The 26,753-nt window shown below is 38.6% G+C and overlaps 2 protein-coding genes across 4 annotated transcripts in view; both read left to right on the top strand.

Moving 5' to 3' along the window:
- LOC129107917 (receptor-type tyrosine-protein phosphatase beta-like) overlaps positions 1–10,073 on the top strand; it is a 40,648-nt gene extending 30,575 nt beyond the window's left edge. The window contains exons 21-42 of one of the 2 annotated variants that reach the window (XM_054619527.1): positions 281–544; positions 693–947; positions 1,458–1,718; positions 1,925–2,185; positions 2,278–2,529; positions 3,081–3,350; positions 3,451–3,711; positions 3,869–4,135; positions 4,253–4,402; positions 4,570–4,771; positions 4,895–5,010; positions 5,121–5,208; positions 5,290–5,334; positions 5,441–5,449; positions 5,541–5,628; positions 5,926–6,016; positions 6,162–6,238; positions 6,461–6,595; positions 6,771–6,887; positions 7,251–7,411; positions 7,657–7,792; positions 7,909–10,073. In XM_054619527.1, the coding sequence (XP_054475502.1) occupies positions 281–544; positions 693–947; positions 1,458–1,718; positions 1,925–2,185; positions 2,278–2,529; positions 3,081–3,350; positions 3,451–3,711; positions 3,869–4,135; positions 4,253–4,402; positions 4,570–4,771; positions 4,895–5,010; positions 5,121–5,208; positions 5,290–5,334; positions 5,441–5,449; positions 5,541–5,628; positions 5,926–6,016; positions 6,162–6,238; positions 6,461–6,595; positions 6,771–6,887; positions 7,251–7,411; positions 7,657–7,792; positions 7,909–8,058 (3,656 nt within the window). In that variant the 3' untranslated portion in view covers positions 8,059–10,073. Of the gene's footprint in view, positions 1–280; positions 545–692; positions 948–1,457; positions 1,719–1,924; positions 2,186–2,277; positions 2,530–3,080; positions 3,351–3,450; positions 3,712–3,868; positions 4,136–4,252; positions 4,403–4,569; positions 4,772–4,894; positions 5,011–5,120; positions 5,209–5,289; positions 5,335–5,440; positions 5,629–5,925; positions 6,017–6,161; positions 6,239–6,460; positions 6,596–6,770; positions 6,888–7,250; positions 7,412–7,656; positions 7,793–7,908 lie in introns of those variants that run through there. The other variant, XM_054619526.1, reaches the window with a different exon arrangement.
- Positions 10,074–13,534: 3,461 nt separating this feature from the next.
- Positions 13,535–26,753, top strand: part of osbpl5 (oxysterol binding protein-like 5) — a 45,199-nt gene continuing 31,980 nt past the window's right edge. The window contains exons 1-2 of one of the 2 annotated variants that reach the window (XM_054619384.1): positions 13,535–13,695; positions 25,923–25,984. In XM_054619384.1, the coding sequence (XP_054475359.1) occupies positions 13,672–13,695; positions 25,923–25,984 (86 nt within the window). In that variant the 5' untranslated portion in view covers positions 13,535–13,671. The remainder of the gene's footprint in view (positions 13,696–25,922; positions 25,985–26,753) is intronic. The other variant, XM_054619385.1, reaches the window with a different exon arrangement.

The following is a 26,753-nucleotide window of genomic DNA, read 5'->3' as shown; positions in this document are numbered from 1 at the left end:
CAGGTCAAAGTGTTTTAAAGGACCGGATAACAGAATATCTTAGATGTTGTATGGTGGTACTACTCTTTTTTTTAGTTTAGTTTTTAGTTTAGTTTTTAGTTTTAGTTGAATTTTGTTCAGTATACACTCAAAGTTCTATCGCAATGCAACTATATATCTGACTGTGTTACAATTATTCTGTTAACCCTATGTTTTTCTTCAAGTTAATTGAATGTGTTTAGAATCCAAACTAATTATTTTCTAAATGTATATTACATAAAATTATAATCTGTTTTTACAGAGCCTGAAGCAGTTTCTGACATCATGGCCATAGGAAGCACAACTACCATGTCAGTGAGCTGGACATCAGCAGTTGGACAGGTGGTCTCCTACATTGTCCTGCTGTACAGAAACAGTCTCTTAGTGGGAAACAGCACTGACCTGAGCAACGCAACTCTGAACACACAGTTTCAGAACCTGACACCTGGAGTGCTTTACTGTGTGAAAGTGTTCGCCAAAAGTGGACCTTTTGAGAATGTTAACTCAAGTGTTTGGAACGCAACTTGTGAGTTACATCAACATCATGCTCTATAAACCTGAATATTACACATACAATATACTGTATATGCGCTATGTATTTTGATATTTATTTTAGAAATGCTTGTAGTGTTTTAATCGAGCAGTGATGATAGAGCATTCCTTCTTCTGTTCAGTTCCCAACCCTCCTGGCCCCATCATGGTAGAGTCTCAGAATGAAACATCCATTAACTTTACCTGGACCTCTCCAGAGGGCATGGACCTTAATCAGTACAACTTCAGTGTGTCCAACTTGACCAGTTCCTTTCTGATTGGAAACAACTGGTTCCTGCTGAATCACCTCCAGTCCGGAAGCCCGTACAATATCTCTGTTGTGACCGTAGGCGTGTGGAGCTATGAGAGCACTGCAGTCACTACAGAAAACTATACCAGTGAGTGATTTTATTATTTTTATTTTCCCCAAGTTTGTCTAAGTGTTGGTTTCTACTTTATTTATTCATCTTTTAAAAAATATTATGTTTGAGTTTTGTTGTTATGCTTCGGTTTTGGTGAAAAATGAAATGGTGACAGTGACAGGTTCCAAAGAGCTATACTGTATATGTTTGCAAGCAGTAGTATTTGTATTACATTTGTATTTAAAATAAATACTGTATATTTATTTTTAATTATGACCATCTGACAGATTCTGACATTAATAATTTAACTGCTTTATGAGCCAGACGTTTTTTATCATATAAAAACATTTCAGAAGCAACCAGTGACATATTGAGCACATAATATATATTATTATACATATTGTATAACATATTGTTTACTTCCAAAGTCTTCTTTTTTTAAAGTTAACCCCTCATGCAACGTTTATACAATTTTGTCCAAATCTAACACGTGAAACAAATACCTGTTCTGCATATTCAACGTTTCCCTCTGTCTAATTTTCTCAGGACCGTATCCTGTAACCATGCTGCGACAGACAGAAATCACCACAAATGCAGTGACCTTGAAGTGGGAACAGCATGAGAGCAAATCTGACTACTCATATCTGGTGGAGACCACCAATGGCTCCTTTTCTCGATCTAACAAAGTCTTAAACAAACACCAAAACATCACTGGACTCCTCTCTGGGAGCAACTACAGCTTCACTGTCACCACACAGACAGCAGATGGCACTCAGGCAGCTCCTGTGACAGTGTCCTACTTTACACGTATGTAGATATCCTACCCAAGATACTGTTTCTACAAAATTACCTTAAATAACCCCGAAACTAAATGAGCACGCAGAGTAAATATCACACATTTAGTTTGTAATATTCCTTTAGGTTTAAGCCGTATCTGTAGTACTGAGGAGTGCTGCATATTTGATAGATGATGTGCTTGAGGTTGATCCAAACACTTTCTGCCCTGTTTGTAGGTCCATACAGTATTGGACAGTTGGATTCTGAAGCCATTAACACAACTGCTGTACGTCTGTCTTGGACGAAACCATTGGAGTACAAGACTGAATACACATATCGGGTTAAGACTACAGGCTGTGGCTCCCAAAACAAAACCCTTGCAGGAGAAGTCACAGTGATTTCCGAGCTCACCCCTGGGACCAACTGCACCTTCTGTGTATTTGTCATGGCACCGAATGGCATCGAGGGGGAAGACAGCTGCACCTCTCAGTACACTAGTAAGACTATGACCTGTTATTTCTGTTTTCTACATTTCAAGCTGACAAGGTGGTTGATCAGCTTTAATCCTTTGTCCTCTGCACAATAACAGAGCCTGAGGCAGTGCAAGCAAATATCTCCAGCGAGGGCTCCAATAGTTCAATCCTGGTGTCATGGACCAAACCTCTTGGCAAAGTGGAGCGTTATAAGGTTCAACTCAACAGCACGTCCAGAGAGGTGGTCATAATGGACTCTACAAATATCTCTTTCGCCAACCTGTCTGCTGGAAGGCTCTACACTGCCGTGGTAACCACATATAGTGGACCCTTCAATGCATCATCTGGCCCTATTACTAATGCAACTTGTAAGTATGATACATTTGTTGTATGAAACAACAACTAATTGCATTTACTTTTAAACATTTCTGAAGTTTTCCTCAAACTTTGATGGTGCTTTCAAGGACATTATGCACAATGACATGATAAACATTGTTTCTCTGGCATCACACAGGATACACAGGACACTAGTACAAGAAAAAGAAAAGATATATATTTGCTCAGCTGTTATTGGCCAATGAAATCCTATGTCTATAAGTCACTATATTGTTATAATGTGACTGTTTCACAAATGAATAGGGTTGCCCCTCAGCAACCATCAGCCAACTGTTTGTCAGTGCTTCAGTCATTGCATATTTACTGTGATGGTTTCCCTAATTTTAAGATTATTATACATTTTCTTCAGGGTGATATTTGTAGTTAAGTGGAAGTGAGGAAAACTGAACTTTTATTGTATGCTTTGGAAAAAGACCTGCAGTAATGGACAATCTTTGTATACGTAATAGAAAACATGAAACATTTTCCATTTGGCCCTTTATTTTGGTTACTCTGGTGTTGATGTTCAATTCCACCCTTTCAGTCCCTAACCCTCCTGGGTCGATTGACATCCTGATGAAGACACCCAGCTCCATTGACATCAGTTGGAAGGAAGCATCTCTGATGATGGGTGCGACGTTTCACTACAAGTTGACCATCCAATCAACCCAGGGAGAAGAATACACCACTACCACCAACACCAGTCATACTTTTACCTCCCTGCATTCTGGGACTTTCTACAACTTCTCCGTAGCGACAGTGGGTCAGATGGGTTTTGAGAGTGAGAAGATTCCGATCAACATGGTCGCTACAAGTAAGGGTTTTATTTATGTAATCAACATGGAAACACTGTCATGTTTCACCTTTACTGTTTAGTAACATTTACATCTCTCCAATTTCTTTTTAACAATCAGGACCGTTCAGTGTGAAGTCTCTTAGGGCTTCTACAGAAGAGAAGATAATCAAAGTCATGTGGGCTGAACCTGATCAATACAAGGAAAGCTATCAATACAATCTGACCTGGCAAAGCTCAGATGAGTCCATGAGTGATATAATAAAAGAAAATACGTATGATATTGATAATCTGGTTCCTGGCACACAATATAACATAACTGTCACCACAGAGACCGCCGATGGAACCGAAGGTGCTCCAAGACGGATTTCAAAGTGCACAAGTATGGTCATAACAACTTGATTATTTTGTATAGACTTGTTGCAATCAGATATTTCACAGAATATTGTCCTGTAATTGAGCATGCATGAAAATTGGGGAACAATGCTGTTGATCCCTGTTGTGATTTTCCTGAAATTAATTTCTGTTTGATGCTGCAGATGCAAGTCCGGTGAAAAACTTGAAATGCGAAGGTCCAAACACAACAAACGCTCAAATCATCCTGTTCTGGGACAAACCCACAGGCCAACACTCTGGCTTCAAAGTCACTGTAAACAGTGGCAAGATCATCAACTTGACAAGCACCTACTGTAATACTACTGTGCTCGACCTTCGTCACAAAACTGAATACAATCTGAGTGTGGAAACTACCAGCTGTGGACAACCCAGCACCCCTGTGTCTCTTCTCTGCTGGACAGGCATCACAGGTAGGACATTATGTTTTATGATCATTAGAATTATAAAACTGTTCCATGTAAATAACATGTATTTGAGGAAAAACTTGACAAAACCTAATCTTTTATCTTTCCTTTCCCCCCCCAAAGACCCACCCATTCCAGAGAACTATATGTCATCTGTATTGGTGAGCACCATAGCACATAACAAGTTCACTCTTCAGATCGAAAACCACCTGCTGGACAACATCAATGGGCCAATCACACACATTGGGGTGCTGGTGACCAATACTCCTCCTGGTTGGTTTCGTTTTCTCTTTCTAATGTCAGAGAGTATTGTAATTATATTGTAAACCATTAGTGCTGAAGTGAATATGCTGTTAATTTGTTTCATATGATAAGGACATTAGACTCAAAACAAGAACCTTTCTGTCAAGAGCCAATTACAGTAATGTCTGTCCTTCCAGGTGACACATCTGATTTGACAAAGTACGTGGGGAAAACTTATAAACAGTCGGAGAAAAAGGAAACTCTGGTATACATGGCAACAGTTGTAAATAACACCATCCAATCACGCAGTGGAATGAGCCATCAGAACATAGAAATAGGAGACGGATCCCAATGGCAGGGCTACACTAATGGTCTTTTGAAGGCCAATGGAAAATACCAGTAAGAACACAAACAATATTGTGAATGAATTGGTATTCAAAGAGACGGATCAAATATAAAAAAAATGCAAGTCAAAGTGAGATATATGTTTAAATCTCTTAACTGATTTGTTCAAACCTGCAGATATGCTATTGTGTTGTTCACCCGTCTGACGCTGAAAGACGGCCTTGTGAATAGGGAAGCGTCACTGTTGAATTCAACAAACTTCTATTCTGCTTTTACACTCCCACAGGACCCAGGTACCACATTCAGACCCAAACGTTTTGCTATTAGATGCTCCCATAATGAGATGAAACGTTAACTGGCCTCTTTCTTTGTCTTTCTGTCGTAATCTTTGGCAACATTTTAGCTGTCATTAGCACTGCTATCGGAGCATCATTGGGCACTTTTTGTGTTCTCGTCATCATCCTCATTGGCTTCATTATCTACTGGAAAAGGTTTGTCATAGTCATCAATGATAGAACATGACAACTTAGTCATAGTTTACTCAACTATAAACCTTTATTCATGTACTTCAGGTTATCCAACAAAGAATCTCCAGACATTCAGATTAATTCCATGAGGTGAGGTTCTCATTTTTACCAAATTATTTTAAGTATATAGGGAAAGGACAACGATTGTTTCTATAAAAGCTGGTCAACAATGTTTTTTTTCTCTTTCTTTCTCCAGAGCCAAAGTGTAAGTATAATCAGTTCTATCAAGAGCTACACATTATCACACAAAACAAAACAAATGTCTCTGTTCTGACCTCTGGTGTCTGTTTGAGTAGAAGTGTGGCTGTGAGGGTGGATGAGTACGAGGCTTACTACAAGAAGCAGAAGGCAGACTCAAACTGTGGCTTTGCCGAAGAGTTTGAGGTAAAACATCAGTTTAATATTCAAAGGCTGTTGCTATATAATTTGGTCTTTTTATAGCAAGCCGTTATTGCTTAAAAATGATTTAATTGTTATTCGGAGTTAAATCAAAACAGTGTCTAATATATTAAGATATAGATTTAATTATCTAATTTAATAATTTGTGTCTGTTTAAATGTGGTAACTACAAAATTGAGTGATTGTGCATGCTTTTTTGGGGGTATTTCACATGCACAAGATTTTGGGCATAAAGTAAGTTGTCTAAACATTAATCACACGTTTTTCCCTTCTTTAAAAAAGGACCTTAAGCTTGTTGGTACAGCTCAGTTAAAAACAAACGCTCAGACATTGGAGAACAAACCAAAGAATCGCTACAACAACGTGCTACCATGTGAGTAACCTTGACCCCTCCACCTGCTGCTCTTAACTATAACACTCCACACTCTTTAAACTACATCATCACATATCATGCTGTATCTACTAACATTATCCCATTTTATCAAAAAATTCATATACCTTCTTTTCTCACCTCCTAGATGATTCCTCTAGGGTGAAACTCTCTATTATCCATGGGAGTCCATATGATGACTACATCAATGCTAACTACATGCCGGTGCGTACTGACACTAAAACAGCTCTCTGCCTCAGTCATTGCTTCAGGATCAAAAAACTCCCTGCTGAACAACATAACCGCTCATTCTTTTGCTTAACGCCTTAATGATATTTAAGATTCCTACTCCATCCGAAGTGATTTTTGAAACACTTGAGGACCTCCTTGAAAGCTGAACAGGATTGATGTTTGTGTTCTGTGTCTCGGTTGATGTTTTACTGACAGGGTTACAACTCCAGGAAAGAGTACATCGCAGCTCAGGGTCCTTTGCCCACTACAGTCAGCGAGTTCTGGAGGATGATCTGGGAGAAGAACGTTCTGACTCTGGTCATGCTGACACGCTGTAATGAACAGGGACGAGTGAGTAGCAGTAAAGTGTTGCCTTTCATAATAGAAAAAACAAAGTTTTCTCCTTAAAATCTACCTGTACTGTTAATACTGGTGTTTCCAAATGTAATGTAGCTTTCTATATTCTGAATATGAATTCTGAGTACTTTGAGTCTGTTACAATGAAACAATTGTCTTTGTTTTCCAGGTTAAATGCGAGCAATACTGGGATAATGGCACCCAGCACTTTGAAAACATTACTGTGACAACAACCTCTGAAATATACCTTGACGACTGGACCATCAGGGACTTTGACATAAAAAATGTAAGTGGCGAGATATTACATATGCCAAAGAAAATATATTTTTAGCAGGGTAAATATCAACACTGCGTGCCAGTAGATGATATCATCCATCAGTGTTTATTTAACACCTTTAGATTGGAATACATGTTCTCCAGCCATATCAACTCTATATAGGTAAACTAACAACACAACAATGAGTCTAATAAAAATCAGATTGTATTAAAAGATGAATCTTTGCATACCATAAATTGCAATGTAATAAAACAGTCTAACTTGTCAATAATAGTGAGAATGTCTTCCTCTGATTGACAGCGTGTGTCTGTATTTTAATGAAATCATATACATTTTGACTATTTTGAGTTTGTGTCCCTCTTTGTCCTTTAGGTAAAAACAGCAGAGACCCGTTCGGTGCGTCACTTCCACTTCACAGCCTGGCCCGATCACGGAGTACCACAAACCACAGAGCTCCTCATCAGCTTCAGACACTTGGTCAGAGAGCACATGGACCAATACTCCAGACACTCTCCTACTGTGGTCCACTGCAGGTCCAATACACACACACACACACACACACACACACACACACACACACACACACACACACACACACACACACACACACACACACACACACACACACACACACACACACACACACACACACACACACACACACACACACACAAACTTTTGCCAATTCTATATAACAGAAACAACAATAACATTCATCTCATTTTCTGTCTTTTTCTCATCCCTTTCTTGTCTGTGTGTCTACGTTGTCTACACTCAGTGCTGGTGTTGGACGCACAGGTACCTTCATAGCCATCGACCGTTTGATCTTCCAGATTGAAAGGGAAAATATGGTGGACTTGTACGGCATCGTCCACGATCTGCGCATGCATCGGCCCCTCATGGTGCAGACAGAGGTGGGACACAGTGGTTTTGGTTACAGTTGTCTCACTGCACATGTTGTTTGAAATATGTGAAGAGTTCATGAAGCATGCTGCACCTGAGTGAACTTTTGTATTTGATATCCCTGCAGGACCAATATGTGTTCTTAAACCAGTGTGCCATGGATATCATCAGATCAAGAACTGGAACCAATGTGGATCTAATCTACCAAAACAGTGCTGCACTCTCTATTTACGAGAACATAGATCCAAAAACAGGTTTCCCCAAAAGCGATGCATAGGCCGAGGTTACACTCAGGTCTTCTACTTCTCTCTTTACTTTTAGCAAGAAAATGAGCAGAAATTTGCAAAAGGAAGCTTTTAACTGATTGCGCTATATTTATTTTTTATACCTGTCACGCTTTTGTTAAGAATCTTGTAGCTTTCTGGATTAAAATCCATATTTTGTGGTATTTATTAGTTGAAAATGTTGAATGTTTGATAATGGAGGGAGCTGTATATGGAGAAACAACAGGGGACATAATCACTGATCAATACTATTTGAATGATATGATATAAAATCTATTTTTCTCTCTCTTATAACTGCAAGTTATTGTATTGCTAAGTTTTATTACAGCTTGTTTACTACTGTATATGACTTACTGATGATTACATTTTTTGCTCAGGTAATATGTTTGATGCTGTATAGATATTATTACAGGAACTTCTGATGAAGAAAAAATTGTAATATTGAACCTTTGGAATTGCCTTTTACAAAGAATTGCTGATAGGAATACTATGTGCCTTTCAAAACCTGTATACTTTAGTGCCAGTAGGTGACACTCCATTATTTCTGTCTTAAACTGAAAAAGGCAAACAGGGACTGTTTCGATATTGCCTTGTTACAGAAACCTTAAGTTTTCCAATATATCATTTTTTATTTAAATATTTCAGATAGTCCAGCCAATTATTTTTGAGCCTTTTAATTAAGCATTTTTAATGTGCAATGTCTATAAATGAAGGAGTTTTGTTTGTCTGTTGTAGAGACTTTCTCAATGTGTATGCACTGTGGTGAATAATGCACTGGATGCATTTGTCTTTCTATACATTGTCCACTTTTTTAACTATACTGATACTTTCATGTCGTTGAGTACATTCTGGCCAGTGCTTTGTGAAACTCTTTTGCTAATACTTTGCTATTTGCCAAATATTTGATTGTCACTATTTTACTTAGATTTTCTTTTTCTTATTTTGATAAAAGAGATGGATCACAAAAAACAAAAGCTCAGGAACTTAAAACAAAGACAGCTGAACGTTTTTCTGGAGAGGTATGTTGTTAGAAAATCCATACTGTGCCAGTGTGTACTTTGAAGAAGGTCACATGGCCCGTTGTTTTTGTTTTGTTGATGTCCTTCTTCTCTTTATTGTACATTCCTCAAAGAAACATCCATATTATGTTGCTTCCTTCTGCATATCTGGTCTATATGTGACGTTAAAATCACAAGAGAAGCTTTATTTTCAGCTTCTAAAGGGCAGAATTTTCCATGAGGCAGGTACGCTTTTTATTTTTTTGATATTTGATGTTTGATTAGCCTGTAGATATTTTCAAATCCATGTCGATTGAAAGCACTTAATGAAAAGAAAAATAGCAAATATTCACAAAGTTGTAAGATGTTTTTGAAATGCTTTATGAGATGCTTGCTGGTACAATGCAAATACATTTAAAAGGAGCCAAGATTTAATATTTGTCTATCCTTCAATCTGTAAAATTTTGTGGGATTAAAGATGTTGCTACATTTGAACCCCTCATTTGTGTATGGCTTTGTAGTGTGTGGTTTGAATCAGAGTGTGAGCGAGTGCAGCCCAAATCTCTCATTTACTAGGACCAAACAAGCTTTTTACTCTCACCTAATGTTATCTTAATTTTTGATATTCATTAACTTTTGAAACTGCTGTTGACGTTGTAAGAAGCAAATGTTGTTTTTTTATTTTAGTAGTATGAATTGAGCTCTTAGGAAATTCTGGCAAAAATTTGACTGAAGTTTGGAAAGGGGGTGCTTCGCTTTTGCAACAACGCTTTCAGTCGGGAGTAGTTAAGAGCAGTGTGTGTATGTAAACATATTTCCTTAAGACGACTACATTTCTTTGTTACGCATGTAATGACTTTGGTGAGTAGATTTAGTTCAAATTTTACCTAAGGAACTCCAGATTTCCCTTTTCCAGTTGGAATTACGTTGCCCATCCTGGCAAGTCAGGCTTAGGTCACCAAACAGCGGTTCGCTCAAGTTCTAGTTAAGTGTAAGGAATAAACAACATATTAACTAAGTATTCTGTGTTTTGTGTATATTTGCATGCAGTTTTCCTGTTATTACAATTTTTAGGGGTTACATTTTGTAGTTGGCTGAAAGTTAAAGCCATTTATGAAAGTTTCCCGCTTAAAGTAATTACTCGGTGTCAAATATATGTCAGGTGTTCTGCAGCTAATTGTAATCAGCTGATACCGCTAAATTTTACAGGCATTGTTTTTGTAGCTAACATAAGTTGAGGAAGAGTTCCATATGTTAAACCTAACAGGAGCAATGTTGCCTTGACCTAAACATTTAGCAAATAATATGTTTATTTATTTGTCTAACCCTTGATATAATCAATTATTTAAGCTGCTTTTAAATGTAGTCTAATCTGATGCTGATGTCACTCAGAATATGCTAGTCTCTGTGTTGTGTACCATTTTACAAGATACTATCATTAAAAACAAAAGCTTTTCAAAATCTGTATGAAAGCTAAACACTGCACGGCTGATACCTTCATTATAAAAATAGTTTCTGAATTATTTCAGTCAACTAGAAAGATCAAAAGAAGCAAACAACAGAATATGCTTCATGCTGCAGAGAACGACGGAGCTGGAACACCTCTGCATTATTCAGAGCAACTTTGAGGTTGTAAGTAACTAAGTGCACCCTCAAAGCATGAATAAGTAATGCATTTCTGTTTTTTACTACATGAGGTAAAAGCTTTATACTCAGAGACTTCAAAATGTTCTAATTTTACAGCTCACATCAGGCCTACACTCGGGGGATATGGAGCAATATGGAGGTGTTTTTCAGGGCAATCATTTTCACGTGGAGGGCACTCCTGGCATGGTGATAATATAAGATTTTTTCAGCGTGTCGGCTTTATAAGCCTGACATTTCTAACAATTTCCTCACTCATCATCGTCATTTCATTTCTCTCAGATCCACAAGTTGGATCTAAATATAGATGTGGCATTTGAATGCCTCTTTCTAGTTTGCTATGCTGTGCGTTGCAATAAAATGTATACAGAGCTGTAGTCTGTATACAGAACTGGTCAATCCAAATTTAATGATGGGCTCAAATGTTTTTGTGCCAGTAAATCCACCATAATGAATTACACAAGGATATTCAAAACATGTATCAGGTATAGTTAGTAATTCTTTACACATTTTTCATATGATCAGGATATAAAATATGATTGCTTTGTTATACATTCAACTAAGCAACAGTGTAAAAAAAAATACAAAAAATATATACTACAACAGCTGAATCTGCAACTGTAAAATGTTACTTATAATAAACACTCTGACGGGGGTCATTGTGCTGCATAACCACACTTGGGTCAGGTGTGGTCCTGGCTATAAAAGTGACCACCATAAAATGGAGTTCTCTTTCTTCCTTGACTGGCAGGGCTGCTGTTTGGTTTTGTTTACGTCAGACTTTTCGATGCGATTACATTACTGACTTTCCATGTTTGTTGTGTTCTTTTTGGTAACTTTGAAAGTAAATGCCTGTTAGTACTTTTAATTTTCTCTTGTCTACTGTTTTCGTTGCATGTTTTTTTAAAACATATATTTATTGGTTTTATACATTTAACACAATTTACATACATAAATGAACCTTCCCCCAACCTGAACATATGGCAGTATATAAAATAACAATAAATAATACAAATATCACTTGAAAATAAACAAATGGCTAAATTATAAGTTAAAACATAAATTCAAGAAGGACAAAGATTTACAATGAAAATACTAATTTAGTTGAAATAAATAAATATATGAAATAATGTAAATAAAATAAAATACAGTCACAAACATGGAGCAGAGTACAGCACACATTCCTCACAGCAGATTAGTCACTTCACATTTCCAATGTCTCTTCAATGTCACCATTTTTAACAAATTCCAAAAACATCTCCCAGATATTGTCAAACTGAGAAGCTTTGTCCTAACTATATATGTTAGTTTCTCAAGAGCCAAACTTGATGTTAAGTTTTTCAACCAGTGGCCTAGAGAGGGGCAACGAACATTCTTCCAACACAGAGCGATTGAGCGCCTGGCCTGTAGTAGACATAGGTCAACCATTTTTCTTTCTCTATTAGAAAGAGAACAATTGTTTGGATAAATGCTTAATATACAGAGCGTTGGACTTAGAGGTATTGGAGAAGAGGTAATTGGAGAGATATATTGTATCACCGAACTCCAAAATCTTTGAATCTCCTCACATTCCCACAAACAGTGATATAAAGTACCTTGATGAATATTGCACTTATAGCATCGGTCAGGAATATTAGGATCAAATTTGTTTAACTTCACAGGGGTGATTTACGTTCTCATTATCCAATTATATTGTATTAATCTCAGTCGTGTGTTAATGGTTTGTGTATGTACCTTTGAACATATTATACCCCGATCTTCCACTAAAATGTCCTCTTATAAGTCTTGTATCCACTCCTGTCTCTTACTCTCAGGGTTGTCTTTATGGTTTTCCACCAATATATTATATAATTGAGTAACCAGCCCTTTGATGAAACAAGTTTTTGTAGAAAATATCTCGAGTGTGGACATTGGAGGTTGTTGCACTGAATTCTTTAAGCATGTCAGAATAAAACTTCTAAGTTGTAAATACTTAAAGAAGTGTTTCTGTGGTACGTCATATTTTCATTTCAGCTCGCCAAACGACATTAGAGTGTTGTCCTTATAGAGATCTAGTAGTTTAACTATGCCCTTGCTTAACCATGCTTTAAACCCCATGTGTTTGTATGACTTTTACTTCTAATAGAGTATTTTCACATTGTGTAGTGCTACATTTAATGTAGATACAAATATTTAAACGGTATGCACCACTGTGAAATACACTGTCCAATGCTTTCTTGGGCTAAGATTTGAATTGACATCTTGAATTTTGACCTTAACGAAGTTGTAGATGCTCTAAATCAGTGGTTCTCAAATGGGGGTACGTGAAGGCACTCCAGGGGGGTACGTATATTTAAAATTAGCATCCATTCAAAAATCCTTTAAAAGTAGTTATTTAATAAATATTCAATAAAATACAAGTATAAGTGCATAAACTGAATTCAATGCAACAATGCAATCGTCAGTGTTGCCAGTTTAATAAATCAGACACTGCGCTTAGTATTACATCTTTATTTCAACCAAAAATGCTTTGCGCTGGTTAGTGGGTACTTGGCTGAAAAAGTATTTCACAGGGGGGGTACATCACTGAAAATGGTTGAGAACCACTGCTCTAAATGGTCTTAAATACTTCATACGTGATAATGAAAATGTATGATAATGTGTGCTCTTCTAGGTCACATTAAAACTGAATCTGCATGGTCAACATCTCCAGTAGAGAGCCATGCAGCAGGTGTTGTACGCTGCTGCCGCCACAGGTGTCGCCGTGCCGGCCTGTGCAGCAGCAGCAGCAGCAGCCAGATGAACCGCAGCAGCAGCAGCAGCAGGAGGATCCAGTCCTCTCCACACTCTCCATGTTGAAACTTCTCCTCCAGCAGACTCTCTCCGTCCGCCGCCACTGCCCGCCTGCTGTTCCCCTCAACCCGGCTATTGTACACAGTCCCGTGCTATGACGCTGGATCGGGAAGGAGGCTCGGAAGCATCTGTATGAGCGACCCTCCGGTCGACACCGTAAGTTTTAACGGTGCATGTAGCGGCTCTATTACTCCACGACGCCGACACGTCGAGAGAGAAACCGAACTGGCTATTTTTAGCGGACGCTGCGTGTATTTCTTACGTTGTGTGTGTGTGCTAACGTACGCTAGCTAGCGGAGCTCAGGCAGCATTAAACGGTAGAGGAAGGAGTATTGGCGTCTCCGCGGACGGTTGTTGGAGCGTTATAACGCCGCTATGTTTTGGAGGAAGTCGGCCAGTGGGGATCGGGACGTTATCTGCGTCTGCTCGGGCAGTGGCACATCTCACGAGCTAGCTCGATGGAGTGGAACCTTCATCACCTCGTTAGCAGACCGTGCCCCCACGCGGCTGCGGCTCGGCTGTCACTTGTTTGCATGGCAACCATGAACCTAGCCGATGTCTAGGGTGGCTGTGCCAAGCAGGCAAGGGCAGGTCACGGCACCCCGGGGTGATTCCCTAATACTAAGGGGCTTTACCATATGATATCACCAAGTGTAACAGTGAGCTGAATTGGTAAACTGGACCGATCAAAAAAAAAAAAAAAAAAAAATCGGTAACGTTAACTTATATCCCGTAAAACAACGAACGTGGGGGATAACCACTGTCGTTAATGGCACCGCTGCTTGAAGGCGTCATAGTACCGTTACAGAGCGAAACGGCTCGCAGGGCGCGACGCGCAGCATGCAGTGTGTATCCACACAATGCGGTCACAGAGGAGCCTTGTGAGGCTGGTGGACATTTAAATGTCAAATACCGGTATACTCAATCTTCAGCATGGTTCAACTCCAGTTTCTGATGTAATGCCAAAGCTGTAACCTTTGACTTGTTCTTTGCCAGAACATTTTGACTGTCAACAAGCCTTTCTGCAGAGACCTTTCTCAATTCATATTGAGAGCTTTAGGTGATATTTAGGTGGGTTTTTTTTGTGATAGATTATACACAACTAAGCAAAAATAGCCTTAATGTTTATCATATGACTTACTAGAAATGAGGTGTTGTGTTTAGAACTAGACTGATACATTTGCCAATATTGTGTTATTGAAGATATATTGGTACCAGCGTATATGTCAGCAGATAAATAACCAGAAATAATGGTACAGAAATACCAGAAAATGTTTAAGGTAATTCAAAAAGCGTGTCCATTACACAGCTTGCCTACCAGACAGTACTGAGGATTTCATTTTTCAACATCAAAATGTCCTGCTAAGTACATATCTAAGTCAAAATTTAAAAAATATAGCCAATTTAGGGATCATTATCAAAAATGTGTGTTCACTGTATGTGTTTATGAAAACAAAAACGAGCAACTAATTCGTCAGAATTTAGGATTTTGTTAACTCGCAAATACTTACATTGGTCTCAGCCATACATCCAGTATGGGTCGCACAATACTAGTAATATTTGATATCTTGATGAGATAATAACTAAATGTGGAGATTTAACGATATAAAGATAGAAGAGCTCATCATCTTTACTTGTGTGGCATTATGTGGAGTTGGGCTTTGCTGAAGATGAGAATAACACAGAAGTGCCCTTTAGTTAATAGTTTTAAAGGTTACTGGAATGTGTCACTCAAAATAGTGAAGAAAAAAAGCTCACAAGAAGGCTATCCAAGCACAAGAGGAAATGATTACCGGAGTGCTGGAAGTGAAATGTTGGGTGAGGTTTGTGAAATTGCAGTTGACTGAGAAAAGACTTTTAACAGTTTAACAGTCAGCCTCTTGTTAACCACTTTCTATTTTTGTCAAAGCTCTGTCAAGTCCTTGCTTTGTTGTATCAGTACTTCTGCGATCTGTCTGTACTTTCAATTGACTAACATTTTTCAGAGTGGTTTATACAGTTCAATGAAGGCCTGATATACAGTATTAGGATTCTCTGTCAGACTGGCACTGGACAAAAATTGATTGAATATTGAATGACCGTTATATGCCAGACTGCAAGTGGTGTCAATAGCAGGGATGGAAACATATCAGGCATTTGAAGGTCATAGGGATAGAAATAGGTCATAAGATCGATAACAACAGTCTTCTCCTATTTGCATACCTGGTTTTGATCAAGTCCGTGTTGCTTTAAATACTCCATGTCTAATGCATGAGCCTTAATCCTCCATAACCCAACAAATTAATGTCTATTGCATTTTTCCTGAGTTTTTCCAACATAGGCTAGATTTTATAAAGACTGGAGGTGTTCTGTGTAGATCTCTAAAAAACACCCAAAGCCTAGTCGTACCATGGGACAGTCTACCTTGCGCTAATCAGGTGGAGACATTTAATGGTGTTGGTCCATAAGCCTATCAACTAGAACCGTGGCTTTGCTCTGCCGTGAATGACAAATTGGGAGAGAGTAGCAGTGAATGAAGGAAAGAGAAAAGGGCGGTGAGAATGTGAAGAGCTATTTGAGCTGTTGCTGTGGGTGGTTAGTGCTGCTTTTTTTTTTTAAACGCTGCTTTTTCTAGCAGGAAGACACAGCAACAGATGTCCCAACTTCCATGCTGTGCTGTGAGAAATACTCAATAAGTACGATGTCCGACTGCATACTGTTGATCAGACTCGAAAGGAGAAGCCACCCGCTGGCTTGGGGTTTAAGACGCTAACTGTGGTGTGACTGGTTTGTGTCCAGCTGGGGACCTTCGTCACATGTCATCTCTCCTCTCTTCCCCATCATCTCCACTCTAATCTCTAACATCCATTGTAAGGATACATACATAAAAAGACCAAATATTGGGGAATTAATAGCCAAATCTTTCCTGGGATTATAGTTTAACAGTGCCAGTGACTGTTCATTGGTTTAAATGTCTATAATTATCGGAATAATTGTATCATTCTTTCTTTTTTGATTTTATTTAAACATATGCCAGTATAGATAGACATGAAATGCAGCCTTGTGACAAATGTTATGCTACAGGCCAGAATTAGTCTTGAATGAAATGTTTTAATATTTCACGTTACACCCCTTAAACCAGTCAACCACCAAAACGCCCAACCAATTGGATCTTGAGGTTGACTCTTATTTTACATGGCTCCCTGTTTATTCAACAGGTTGGTGAATCACTGCTTTCTGTCTTTAGCTCAGATGTTGTGTCAGAGCTGTAATGAAGTTTATTTGTCCCTCATAATGATTCAAATGTTTGTTTTACTGACGAAATCTATTCAAAGAAGTCATTGACCTTAAGCTGACTGTTCTGAGTTGTTGTTGTCATCTCATCATGTGAATTCTCCTGCTTCTTCAATATTCAACCTTGTGCTCAATGTCTCCACTTTACATGCAGTACCATGGCCACTTATAATAATTCATTTCAAATGCCAATGATAAGTGAAGCTTTTTTCCAAATTGCAAAATATAAGTACAAGGTAGAAAAAAACGTACCAAAGCAGCTTCTAAGCAGGCAATATTGTCAAAAAGATACTGTCACCTCACACTATTAAAAAGCAGTCTTTAAAAAAACACTTGATTGCCAGTATGTAACAAGTGTAAAATGTCTTCCTAGTATTTTCCAAGAAATACTGAAGCCTATAAACTATAAGTTTGAATCTTACTGCTGCTAACAATGGAAGTGTTCCACTCCTGGCTTTGATAAATGGCTTAATGCAGCTCCAGTTCCCCTGAGATATAAATGCTTTCCCCGACGCCTACTGGGGGATATAGGCCAAAACTGCTCCATATTGAATCTGTCTCTCTGCCTCCAGAGAGCAAAGGCACTTTTAGCAGCCTCTATTGTGCCAAGATTCCCTTCTCCTCCTATGGTCTTGCAGAGTTTTTGTCCAAAGTAACTCAACAGCTGTAAGTTGGCCTTTATGTCTAAAAGCAGGTCCCTTTCTCTCCAGAATGTCGCTTTTTCCCCAGATAAGCTTCATCTGTGTGAGCTCATTAAAACAGTGCTGACATTTTCAAAGTTATGATATAACTGCATCATTAAATCAAAGAGTATACTATAGTATCAACTAGTATATACTAGTGTAGCCAAGTTGAGGCATTATTTGTAGATATTACACTGCAAAAGTGACATTACATCATTGTTAATTTTGTTACACCTGTCTGTTGATGCAAGTATCCGATTTAACTGCCATAATATTAGCTGTTTTTTAAGACACCAGCATTGTAACACCCTGTCATGTCTGTGGACAGTAGTCTTTTGTGTTAGTACCAGATTCATCTGGGGAAGCAGCTTACCCTGTTATTATTAAAAAAGTATGACAAAGACGCCCAGTTACTGTTTACGACATCAGAAACCCTATTTAAGAATTTTATAAATGGAAACTAGGTTTTTCCATTATGAGATTTCCATGCAGATTGCTGTGTGCTGGTATTGTTATTTGCACAATTAGAATACTTGAAAAATAATAATATTTGTCTCTTCAATTTTCTTATTGCTGTCCTAATTGTTTTTCCTGTCACAGCTGTTTTGCTTCTGCATTCTTTTACAACAGAAAAAAAATTATAATCTGTACCTCACAGTTCCTCATTCTTTATCTTTGCTTACCATATCCAACACGCACACACACACACAAACAAACAAATTTAGGGTTTGTGACTAACCTCCTGACCCCTTGACGTGCGTTCCTAGGCTGCTGGGTAGCCGGCGAGTGTATTTATAGAGAAGGCTTAACACCATAGATCCACTGCCCTTCTTTTTTACACAGGCACTGCCGGTTGGATTGTTCTCACCGTAGCTAGCGCCTCGGCAATCGATATCTACCTCTCACTCATCTCTAGTTTAACGTATGGAGCTACAGCTTGTGTAAATGCTGCCAGCTTTACTCTGAACTCAAAAGATTTGCACACTGTATTACGTTGCAGAATTTCACACAGAAAATCACACAAATGCAAAATTTGGTTTTATTTAAAGGAGCTGTATTAAACATAAATAGTGCCCACCCTCCAGCCAACTGAGGTAAACACTGTTAGCTCTGTCAACACTTTCGCTGTAGTTTGCACTGTTAGCGCAATTAGCTATGAGTTGCCTGCTTGCCATAGATGTTGAGAGCCGTTGAGAGGCATTTGAAATGCTTTCAATCTCCGATCTTGCACCTTTTAATGCTTATGTTTGTAAATGGTAAATGCTTGCATGTTTTGTGTCCATGGAATAGTTACATCATTGTGTTATTACATGATATGAGTGTATTCATACTGAGGGCTCATTTATAAGGTGTATACTTTGTAAAATGTTCTTATTACCTACTGTGTAAGTAGTCAAAGGCACATATTTGTCCTTCCCACAATCTACATTTGTTTTATTCTGGGTGACAGGCCTTGCACAGGGACCTCGCCCAGTCCTTGAAAATTATTGGCACTGTGGACACCCTGTGTCAAGTGCTGATAATCTGCAGTTTTAGGGGATAAGCTGCAGTGTCTGTGTTGAGTTTACAGCTGGAATGTTTTAGGTTTTTGAGATACTTTTATTACATTGAGTGTTTTATTACGAAAGAGTTGATGCTGAGAGGCTTGATTACGTCACAGGCTTAATGTCAGCCTGTTAAAGCCCTCTTTGGATGGTCATTATGGTGCTCTGTGCAGACTTTGTGAGATTGGCTCTAATGTTTGGCATCTGCCTGCTGATGTTCTCCTCTCATGGCCTTCTAGTGGCTACAGACAAATCTGTAACTATCAATGTAACTTTGCCTCACAAAATGTATACCCAGGTGTCAGCATTGTATTTATGAGGCTGTGTAGCGGGTGTCGGTTTTGTTTTCCTAATGGAGTAGTCAGGTGAGGGGAGAAAGTGACACTGTGTTAAAGGATACTTGTGACACTCAGTTGTAGCTCCCTTTGCCAAGAACGCAATAATCACCTCAACCCTTTAAGAAAGACCTCAGGTTTCAGAGCAAGGACGATTTCCATGACATGGGACCATCATCTGACTTCAGTCTTAAAGTGATACTTTAGATCTACACACCCCCTGGACATGAAGGGTGACTGTAAAGGGGTTTTATCTTTGACTTTTACCAATAATAGTGGCCATGGACAGTTTGAACCTTGTTGGTAACAATGGTATTTCAACAGTGACCAGGTGTCACACAGGAACCAATTCTAAAATGGTCATGGAAACTTCTTAATTGGTTGCTGCTGTATTTGTTTCTCTGTGTGCCCACCCTCCAGTGTTTGTGACTCCTTGCGTTTAGAACTTCCAACCCACTTCCTCCCTTTGCTCAGAAACACATCCTGGTCTGATCCCTGTACTGTATCAATATTGATCCTCTCATCTAACTCACAGTATGGGAGGAAAAAGTGTATTTCTCTAAAATTGTCAGAGAATTCGTTTGATGCCAGATTATTATATTTTTTTTGTTGATGCGCTAAAGTTTCTTTAGTGATTGAGCAGTGTCACCTTCCAAGCAAGCTAATCATTTCAACACACAGCCAACACGGCTAATGTAGGCAACGCCTTTAGCTTTGGTTCAATGGTGGCTTCACTAGCCTTTTTTCTAAACTAGGGACATTATAAGTGATGGTGTCTCTTTTTTTACCTACATGTACAGCATATCCTACTTTGAACGTCTTCAAATGTTCAGAGAAATATTCATATGCTATGCATTTGTTTGTTTATGGCCAACATAGAGATCTCAAAAAATAAATTTGCTGTACACTGATGCATTTCCCTTTTTTTTAAATATGAAGAAATCATGAATGTTAGACCTTAAATGGAAATTGAGCCAAAACTTTCCCTTTTAATATTTTCGAAAACCATTCAGTTTAGTACTTCAAATATAACACGGTCATAGTCAGGTTTACACTGAACAGGATTACATTGAACATTTCAGCAAACCTCTGAAAGTACTGGTACTGTAACAGCATGAATAGAAAAACATCAACTTCTAAGCTGTGGCTTGCTTAATTTGGATTTCCCAATCACTTGATTGCATCGTTTTATGTTGCTGCTGTTGTGCTGTGCTGCTCTGTCTTGTTCTCCTTTGAGCTGTCAGTGTCCTCTTTTTTGCACTACAACATTATCAGTTATAAATTAGTTTTTCACTGCGTGAGAAAATCAATGTGTGGCGTGAGAGTGTGTGTAAAGTGTCAATAGTGTGAATCTCATGGTCAATGCATGAAGATTGGCAGCCTTGAATTTTTGTGCACCGGCGCATGTAGAGCTGAGAATTTCATGCACAGCTCAAAATCTACGTGCACTACTGTGCATGTGTAGATTGTATTTCAAGCCCTGATATATAACACGTATTCCAATGCTCACTATATGTAAATTGTCAAGCAGTGGGAAGTGACGTTGAAAAAGACACCTTATCTATGCCATCCAGATTTACACCGTGAAGCGGATTATTGGTCGATCTGATTTGGTCAACGGCTTTTCTCCTGTCCTAGGTTGAACACAAGTCGGACACTATCAGGCTTTTGGTGGAAAGGTGTCTTTATCAGGGGCTTGAAGCTTAATTTAATAATATTGATGTTAAAATGTCTTTAGCCAACTCCCAGGAGAGAGAGAGAGAGAAAAGGCAACTGAATGGAGAGAACTGAAAATACAATGTATTTGGTACTTATGTAAGGTTCAGCAGAACCACATCATACCTGTGTCTCCTAAGACATCTCTGTTCTCTCCTTGGAGACTATACCTCTAACCAGGTCAGAAGCCTTTAATGAACAACCTGGCAATCAGCCACAGTTCACTTATGAAGATGAACTGCCATTCAAGGTTAATATTTTGTTAATTATTAAACAGAATGTTAGGCTGTACATCAAGTACAACACTGACGTCACTTATTGCTCATGTTTACAGCAGGATCGGTTTTAATAGTTGTGCTTTAAGGCTCAGACAATTCTTTAAAATTCTTATATTAAAAGTAGTGTAGAGCATTGCTTTATCACTAATAATCATATACATATTTGCAAAGCAAACCGTTTTACCAGGGTGACACAAAATAGACATGTTTTACATTTTTCTAGAAGCGATTGTATCTGAAGCTCATCCAGTTAGTTGTAAAAGTCACAGCTATACTGTTTGTTTACCTTGCATTACAAACATTTTTCTTACACCAGTACAATTTGCTACACCAACTTTATCTTTCATAATTTAGTCTATTCTGTTTTATCATCAGTATTATTAAGTTTCTAAGCATCAGAACATAGGGCCCTTTTTAGATTACTGCTGTTGGCTGCCAACCCGGAGTTAAACCTAAAGGGACTGACAATGAGCCCCAGGGCAAGAGGCTGCTTGAAGAAGAATAATTAGTATCTAAGCCATTGAGTGCACTTATTGTTAAGTGCCCTTAGACTTAGTGTCATTCCTTTAAAATCTAATGTGCTGTCATTATGAGCAGTGAGTGTTCCCTTTGTGTCCCTGTGCTTTAGGTTTGTGATTTTTGAATGATTAAGTTTGTGGTCTGTGAGCCCAGGCTTCACTCGACAAACAATCCCAGTACACCTAAGGGGACTTTGTAAATAGGGACGCACCAATCGAACGTTTTCACTCCAGATAGCAATAACTGGGCTTTGAGTATCGCCCAATACGAGCCGATTTTTAAATGAATAAACTGTATGTGTGGAAGTGACTGGGATCATTCTTTTATGTGTAAAACATTGACTTAAACATTGCTTTCCTAACTTTATTAAAAGAGAATGTAACAAATACATACATATATAAATCTACTGAATTTGTATTCATTGTTAAAATAATTAAATTGAAATCAGCAACTTGGTAAAAAGAATAGCACAATTCAAGTGTAAAAGGTTTTAATCCACAGACAAATTGGTCAAAATTTAAACAGGGATTAAATTTCCAGTAGATAATGTATATAGTATATAAACATAATTGAATTGAATAGAGACCATTGCCAACAATACCTGATCCAGCCATTTGAGTCCGTATTAGCCCGATATCTATCGATATATGTGCATCCCTAAAACAGACTATCAGACTCCATTAGCCACGTATATGAATCTCAGACCAAGGAGATGATAAAGGATATTGTATAATAATAGTTAATTGAAATATGCAGTGTCTAAACAGTCACTTACTTCATATTGGCTTTTAATCTACCTTCACTGAAGAGCCATGTATCGCCTGCTTCAAACTTTCTTAAGATTACAGAAGCTAAGTGGGCATGCATGGATGGAGAAGGAAGTGAAGGTGGTTTTATTACAGATGCTTGACTTTTGAAGGTTTTGGAGGTCTTTTAAATTATTTGTGAAATGCCCACAATGTAAAGGTACACTATTTACACTTAAGGAAAATTAGAATGTATACAAAAAAGAACTGTGAACTTAAATGGGACAGGGTAAGCAAGGACAAAAAGAAAAAACTTGCTGATGGAGTTGACAAATCTAATAGTACAGTCTGATTTTCTGCACATCACTATTTAAAAAACTGTCGATGGACAGATGTGAAAAGACTGTGTATCACATTCAGGGTTAGGGTTATTTTGAATAGATCAATAAAATCTCATATCAGAATGTCAGCCAGTTGTTATCCCTTATCAGTTTTGCCTCAGTGCCAAGCCACTACTACATTCCCAGTTGGAGCACATACTTCTTGCATCACAGTAATATTCTCACCCTTCCCTATTGTTTCCCTAACTCGAGCCGGAGACACAACTATAAATCAGTGGGCAGGATTTGGCCTGGTCCCCTCCTATGAGTCAGTTTTGGCTCTCTGCTGGGAAAGTTGGCCAGCTCTCAGAGTTCTGATATAAATGTTACTTAGTCCCATGCTAACAGCGCTGGTTATACAATATGTATGTGGCATTGCTAAACCCATCTATAACCATATCGTTTTCAGTTGTAGGGCTAGTGTGGCTAATTGTTCCCTGTATTTCATTAAGCCCAGTTACACTAAGCTATTAGTACAATTTGAAGGTAAAAGTCTCTTGAGCGAAAGTTCAAGCCTCTGCAGTAAGTGATAGTGTTGTATATCAGCTGTCACAGTCGTGGTTGTTACCAAAATCCATTTCAAAATGATATATCAAGGAAAATCCATGTTTTTTTGTGAGCAATTGGTGCGTTGTTTGAGAGCGTAGTGGAGGTAGAAAGGAATACAGGTCATGGAGTGAATGCAACCTCACCCCCAAATACTGTTACACTTCTACAGGGCATTAAGTTTGTTTTATTGCACTGTGAATTGGTCCCAAAAAGAGACTTAAACATCTGGTCTGAATGAGAAAATGTAGGACAGCTAGGAGTGTGTATTAGAAAGTGGTGTAGTTTTGGAGTACTTCCATCCAAACCATGCCACTTTCTGGGTCACAGTGTCTTCACTTCACTGGGTCACTTTCCACTCTTTGTACATGTTGTCGTTCTTGTGACATATGTTGTCCACGTCTTACAAATTCTACTTTTGTGTAGTACAAAGCCAAAATGTAAATAGAAATGAGTGCTGTTTTTGCTATTTTGAGGATTGCATGACCCTTTTAGCCGATCGTGGATCATCACTTCCTGTTCTCCATGTCTCTCTGTTTTCCTCTACTTGCTGTTTGTGTTTGACGTACGTCTCCTCTGCACTGCCTCCCCCCTTTGTCTTTGCCCCTCCAGCACTGTCAGCTCAGGGATTCTCTCTCAGTTCACTTCTTATTTAGATTAGACATACTCAAGTGCTTCCTCCTTTGCTCAGTGATACAATTTAAAGGCACAGTTTCTGTCTCTGCTGCCCGACCGATTTTACCTTTTGGTTGGCCGTTGGCTCATGAACTGGGGTGTCATTGGCAGAGATCCATGCCAAGGTCTTTTTATACCTCATAGATGCATTATGAGTGTGATATCTCAGGAACGGTTGGAGGAAGTTTCTTCAATTGTCCACCTGGACTCAAGGATGAGCTGATTTTGATTTTGGAGGTCAAAGGTCAAGGTCACTGAGACATGAAATCCGACCCATTCGGATATTTTGTGGTCAAAGATCAAGGTCACAGTGACCACAAGTTCGTCCCATTATCGTGATATCTCGGGAACACCTTGATGAAATGTCTGCATATTTAGGTCACTGTGACCTCACAAAACATATATTTGGCTATAATTTAAGAATGAATATGCAAAATGTGGCATTTTTACTCAAATGTCTAGCAGGCTAGAATTATGAAAATGTTTTGACATGGACGTACACTGCAACACCGCAAGGCAGTAATTCCAGTTTTGAACTACTTAAATTATATTCGATTTTCTGCAGGTTTTATACACTTACTGAAACCTTGGTAAAGCCATGGAATTTGTGATACTGTAGTGTAAGTTCACCTACCAGTAAAATGGTAATGATCCAACAAAAAATATTTCATAGTGACAGTCTTCTAATGTGCAAATGTTTATTCATGTCCGTACTAAAGAGGTAAACATTGAATATTCCTACAATGTGACAACAGAATGTCTTCTGTGTGTTTCCCTGCGGCACATCTGGTGCGATACTGAATTGCTTTGGGTTGAGTGATTACAATATAGAATATGTGGATGTGACTCTGCATCTTTTAGAAATTAATCCATTTTTTTTTTTTCGTGTTTGTGTGTGCTTGCTTCTGTGTGAAATGATGCGTGTGTTTTGCTTTGGTTTTTGGATTTGTGGCTTATCACACATCCCAGCTGTTTGAGAATGCATTGTTCTTTGTTCTTTGCAAGGGAAAACAATGGGAAGAACCAAAATGGGGTGTTGAAAACTGCATTTTTAGCTGTAAACAATGAACAAAATACTGTAAGTCAAGTGCAACCAATTAGAATGGGAGTCAAAACTTAGATTAAAATGAGAAGTGGATTTAAAATGTACATTATACTGTGAGATTCCTTCAGTCTACCTGGAGTCACATCCTACCAGGGTGTGTATTTATTTAGTGTAAGAGTAGTAGTCCTCCATGTGTGTGATAGTGTGTAAGTGTGTATATTTGAGCTGTTTCTGTTGACTCGGTAAACACACATACTGAACAGAATCCTGTTCCTTCCCTTCAAAAAGCATACAGAGTGCTCTTCAGTTTAACTCTTACTTTCAATGACCTTTTATTATTGGATTGGATTAAAGATAGTCCGTTAAAGTAGTTCTTAAGTGTCATATCTACGTTAACTGGAGACTAGCTCAGCAACCGACTGAGAGCAGTGTGTGTTCAGGTGGAAAGCAGAGCATTCGACCCACTGAGACATTAGCTGCTCCCTGGGAGTGAGGCTGGCTGAGGTGGAGCTCCACCCTCCTTAACACAGTGGTGTGATCAGGAGGAGCATGGGAAGGACAGACACCAGGAGTGAGCCAGTTTTGTCTGTTTGTACTATGTGAGTTAAAGTGAAACCTTACTCTTACTTTTGTATCTCCGAAGGTGAGACAGGCTGCTCCAACAAAGGCCTCTGGATGCAGTGTCTCCAGCGGCTCAGGTGAAAGGTAAGCTGAGCTCTCACCTGCAAGGCCACTCTTTAATGACTTATTAATGCATACACTTAGCTGAATTGGCTAGCAATCTGTTTTAGCTTCAGTTAATCACACGGTTTGCATGCGCCATTCACATGTTACAGTCCAAGGTTATGGTTTCATTTTCTGAACCTGTTTTCTCTCAGGTGTCATTCTACTTTCAAAATTTGACACGAATGCAAGTACATTTTTACCCGGTGTTTCCAGGAGGAATAACTCACTTTTTAACAGAAGAAAGAATTAGGGCATGTCTCTTAAGGTGTGAGAAGTAGATGTACTTTCTGTTTATGTCAGTTTTTATTACATCTTAAGTGTACTTGTTCTCTGCAGCTTTCTGATCATAATGTCATTAACTGCTGTGAAGCTTCCATTTGTGCTGTTTTTGTGCATTTCCAAGTGAGCAGTTGTGTGTCAGTGTTGCAAAGTTGGAGCTCAGTACAGCAGCATTGAAAAAGGAGAAACCGTTTGACAGAACTGAGATCAGCAGTTTACAGGGTGTGTCCAATTCATTTGGGTTTGAACTGAGTAAATATTTGGGGTTGCATAAGGACAGTTGGCTACAGAATGATACTTCAGATACGCAAAGCCCTCAAACAGGCAGTTTGCCTGGAGTACATGTTGATCTTTCAAACAGTGGCAGAGGAAGTGTAATGACTAGTTTCAATTTTTTTCCAGCCTCCCATCCTAAGCACACTGTGCATTTTGGTCTCTCCTGGAAGGATAAGTGTACGAGTGTCTTTCG

Source organism: Anoplopoma fimbria, chromosome 19 (genome assembly GCF_027596085.1).
Source record: "Anoplopoma fimbria isolate UVic2021 breed Golden Eagle Sablefish chromosome 19, Afim_UVic_2022, whole genome shotgun sequence".
Classification (NCBI taxonomy): Eukaryota; Metazoa; Chordata; class Actinopteri; order Perciformes; family Anoplopomatidae; genus Anoplopoma; species Anoplopoma fimbria.
This window is presented reverse-complemented; position numbering and strand designations above follow the sequence as displayed.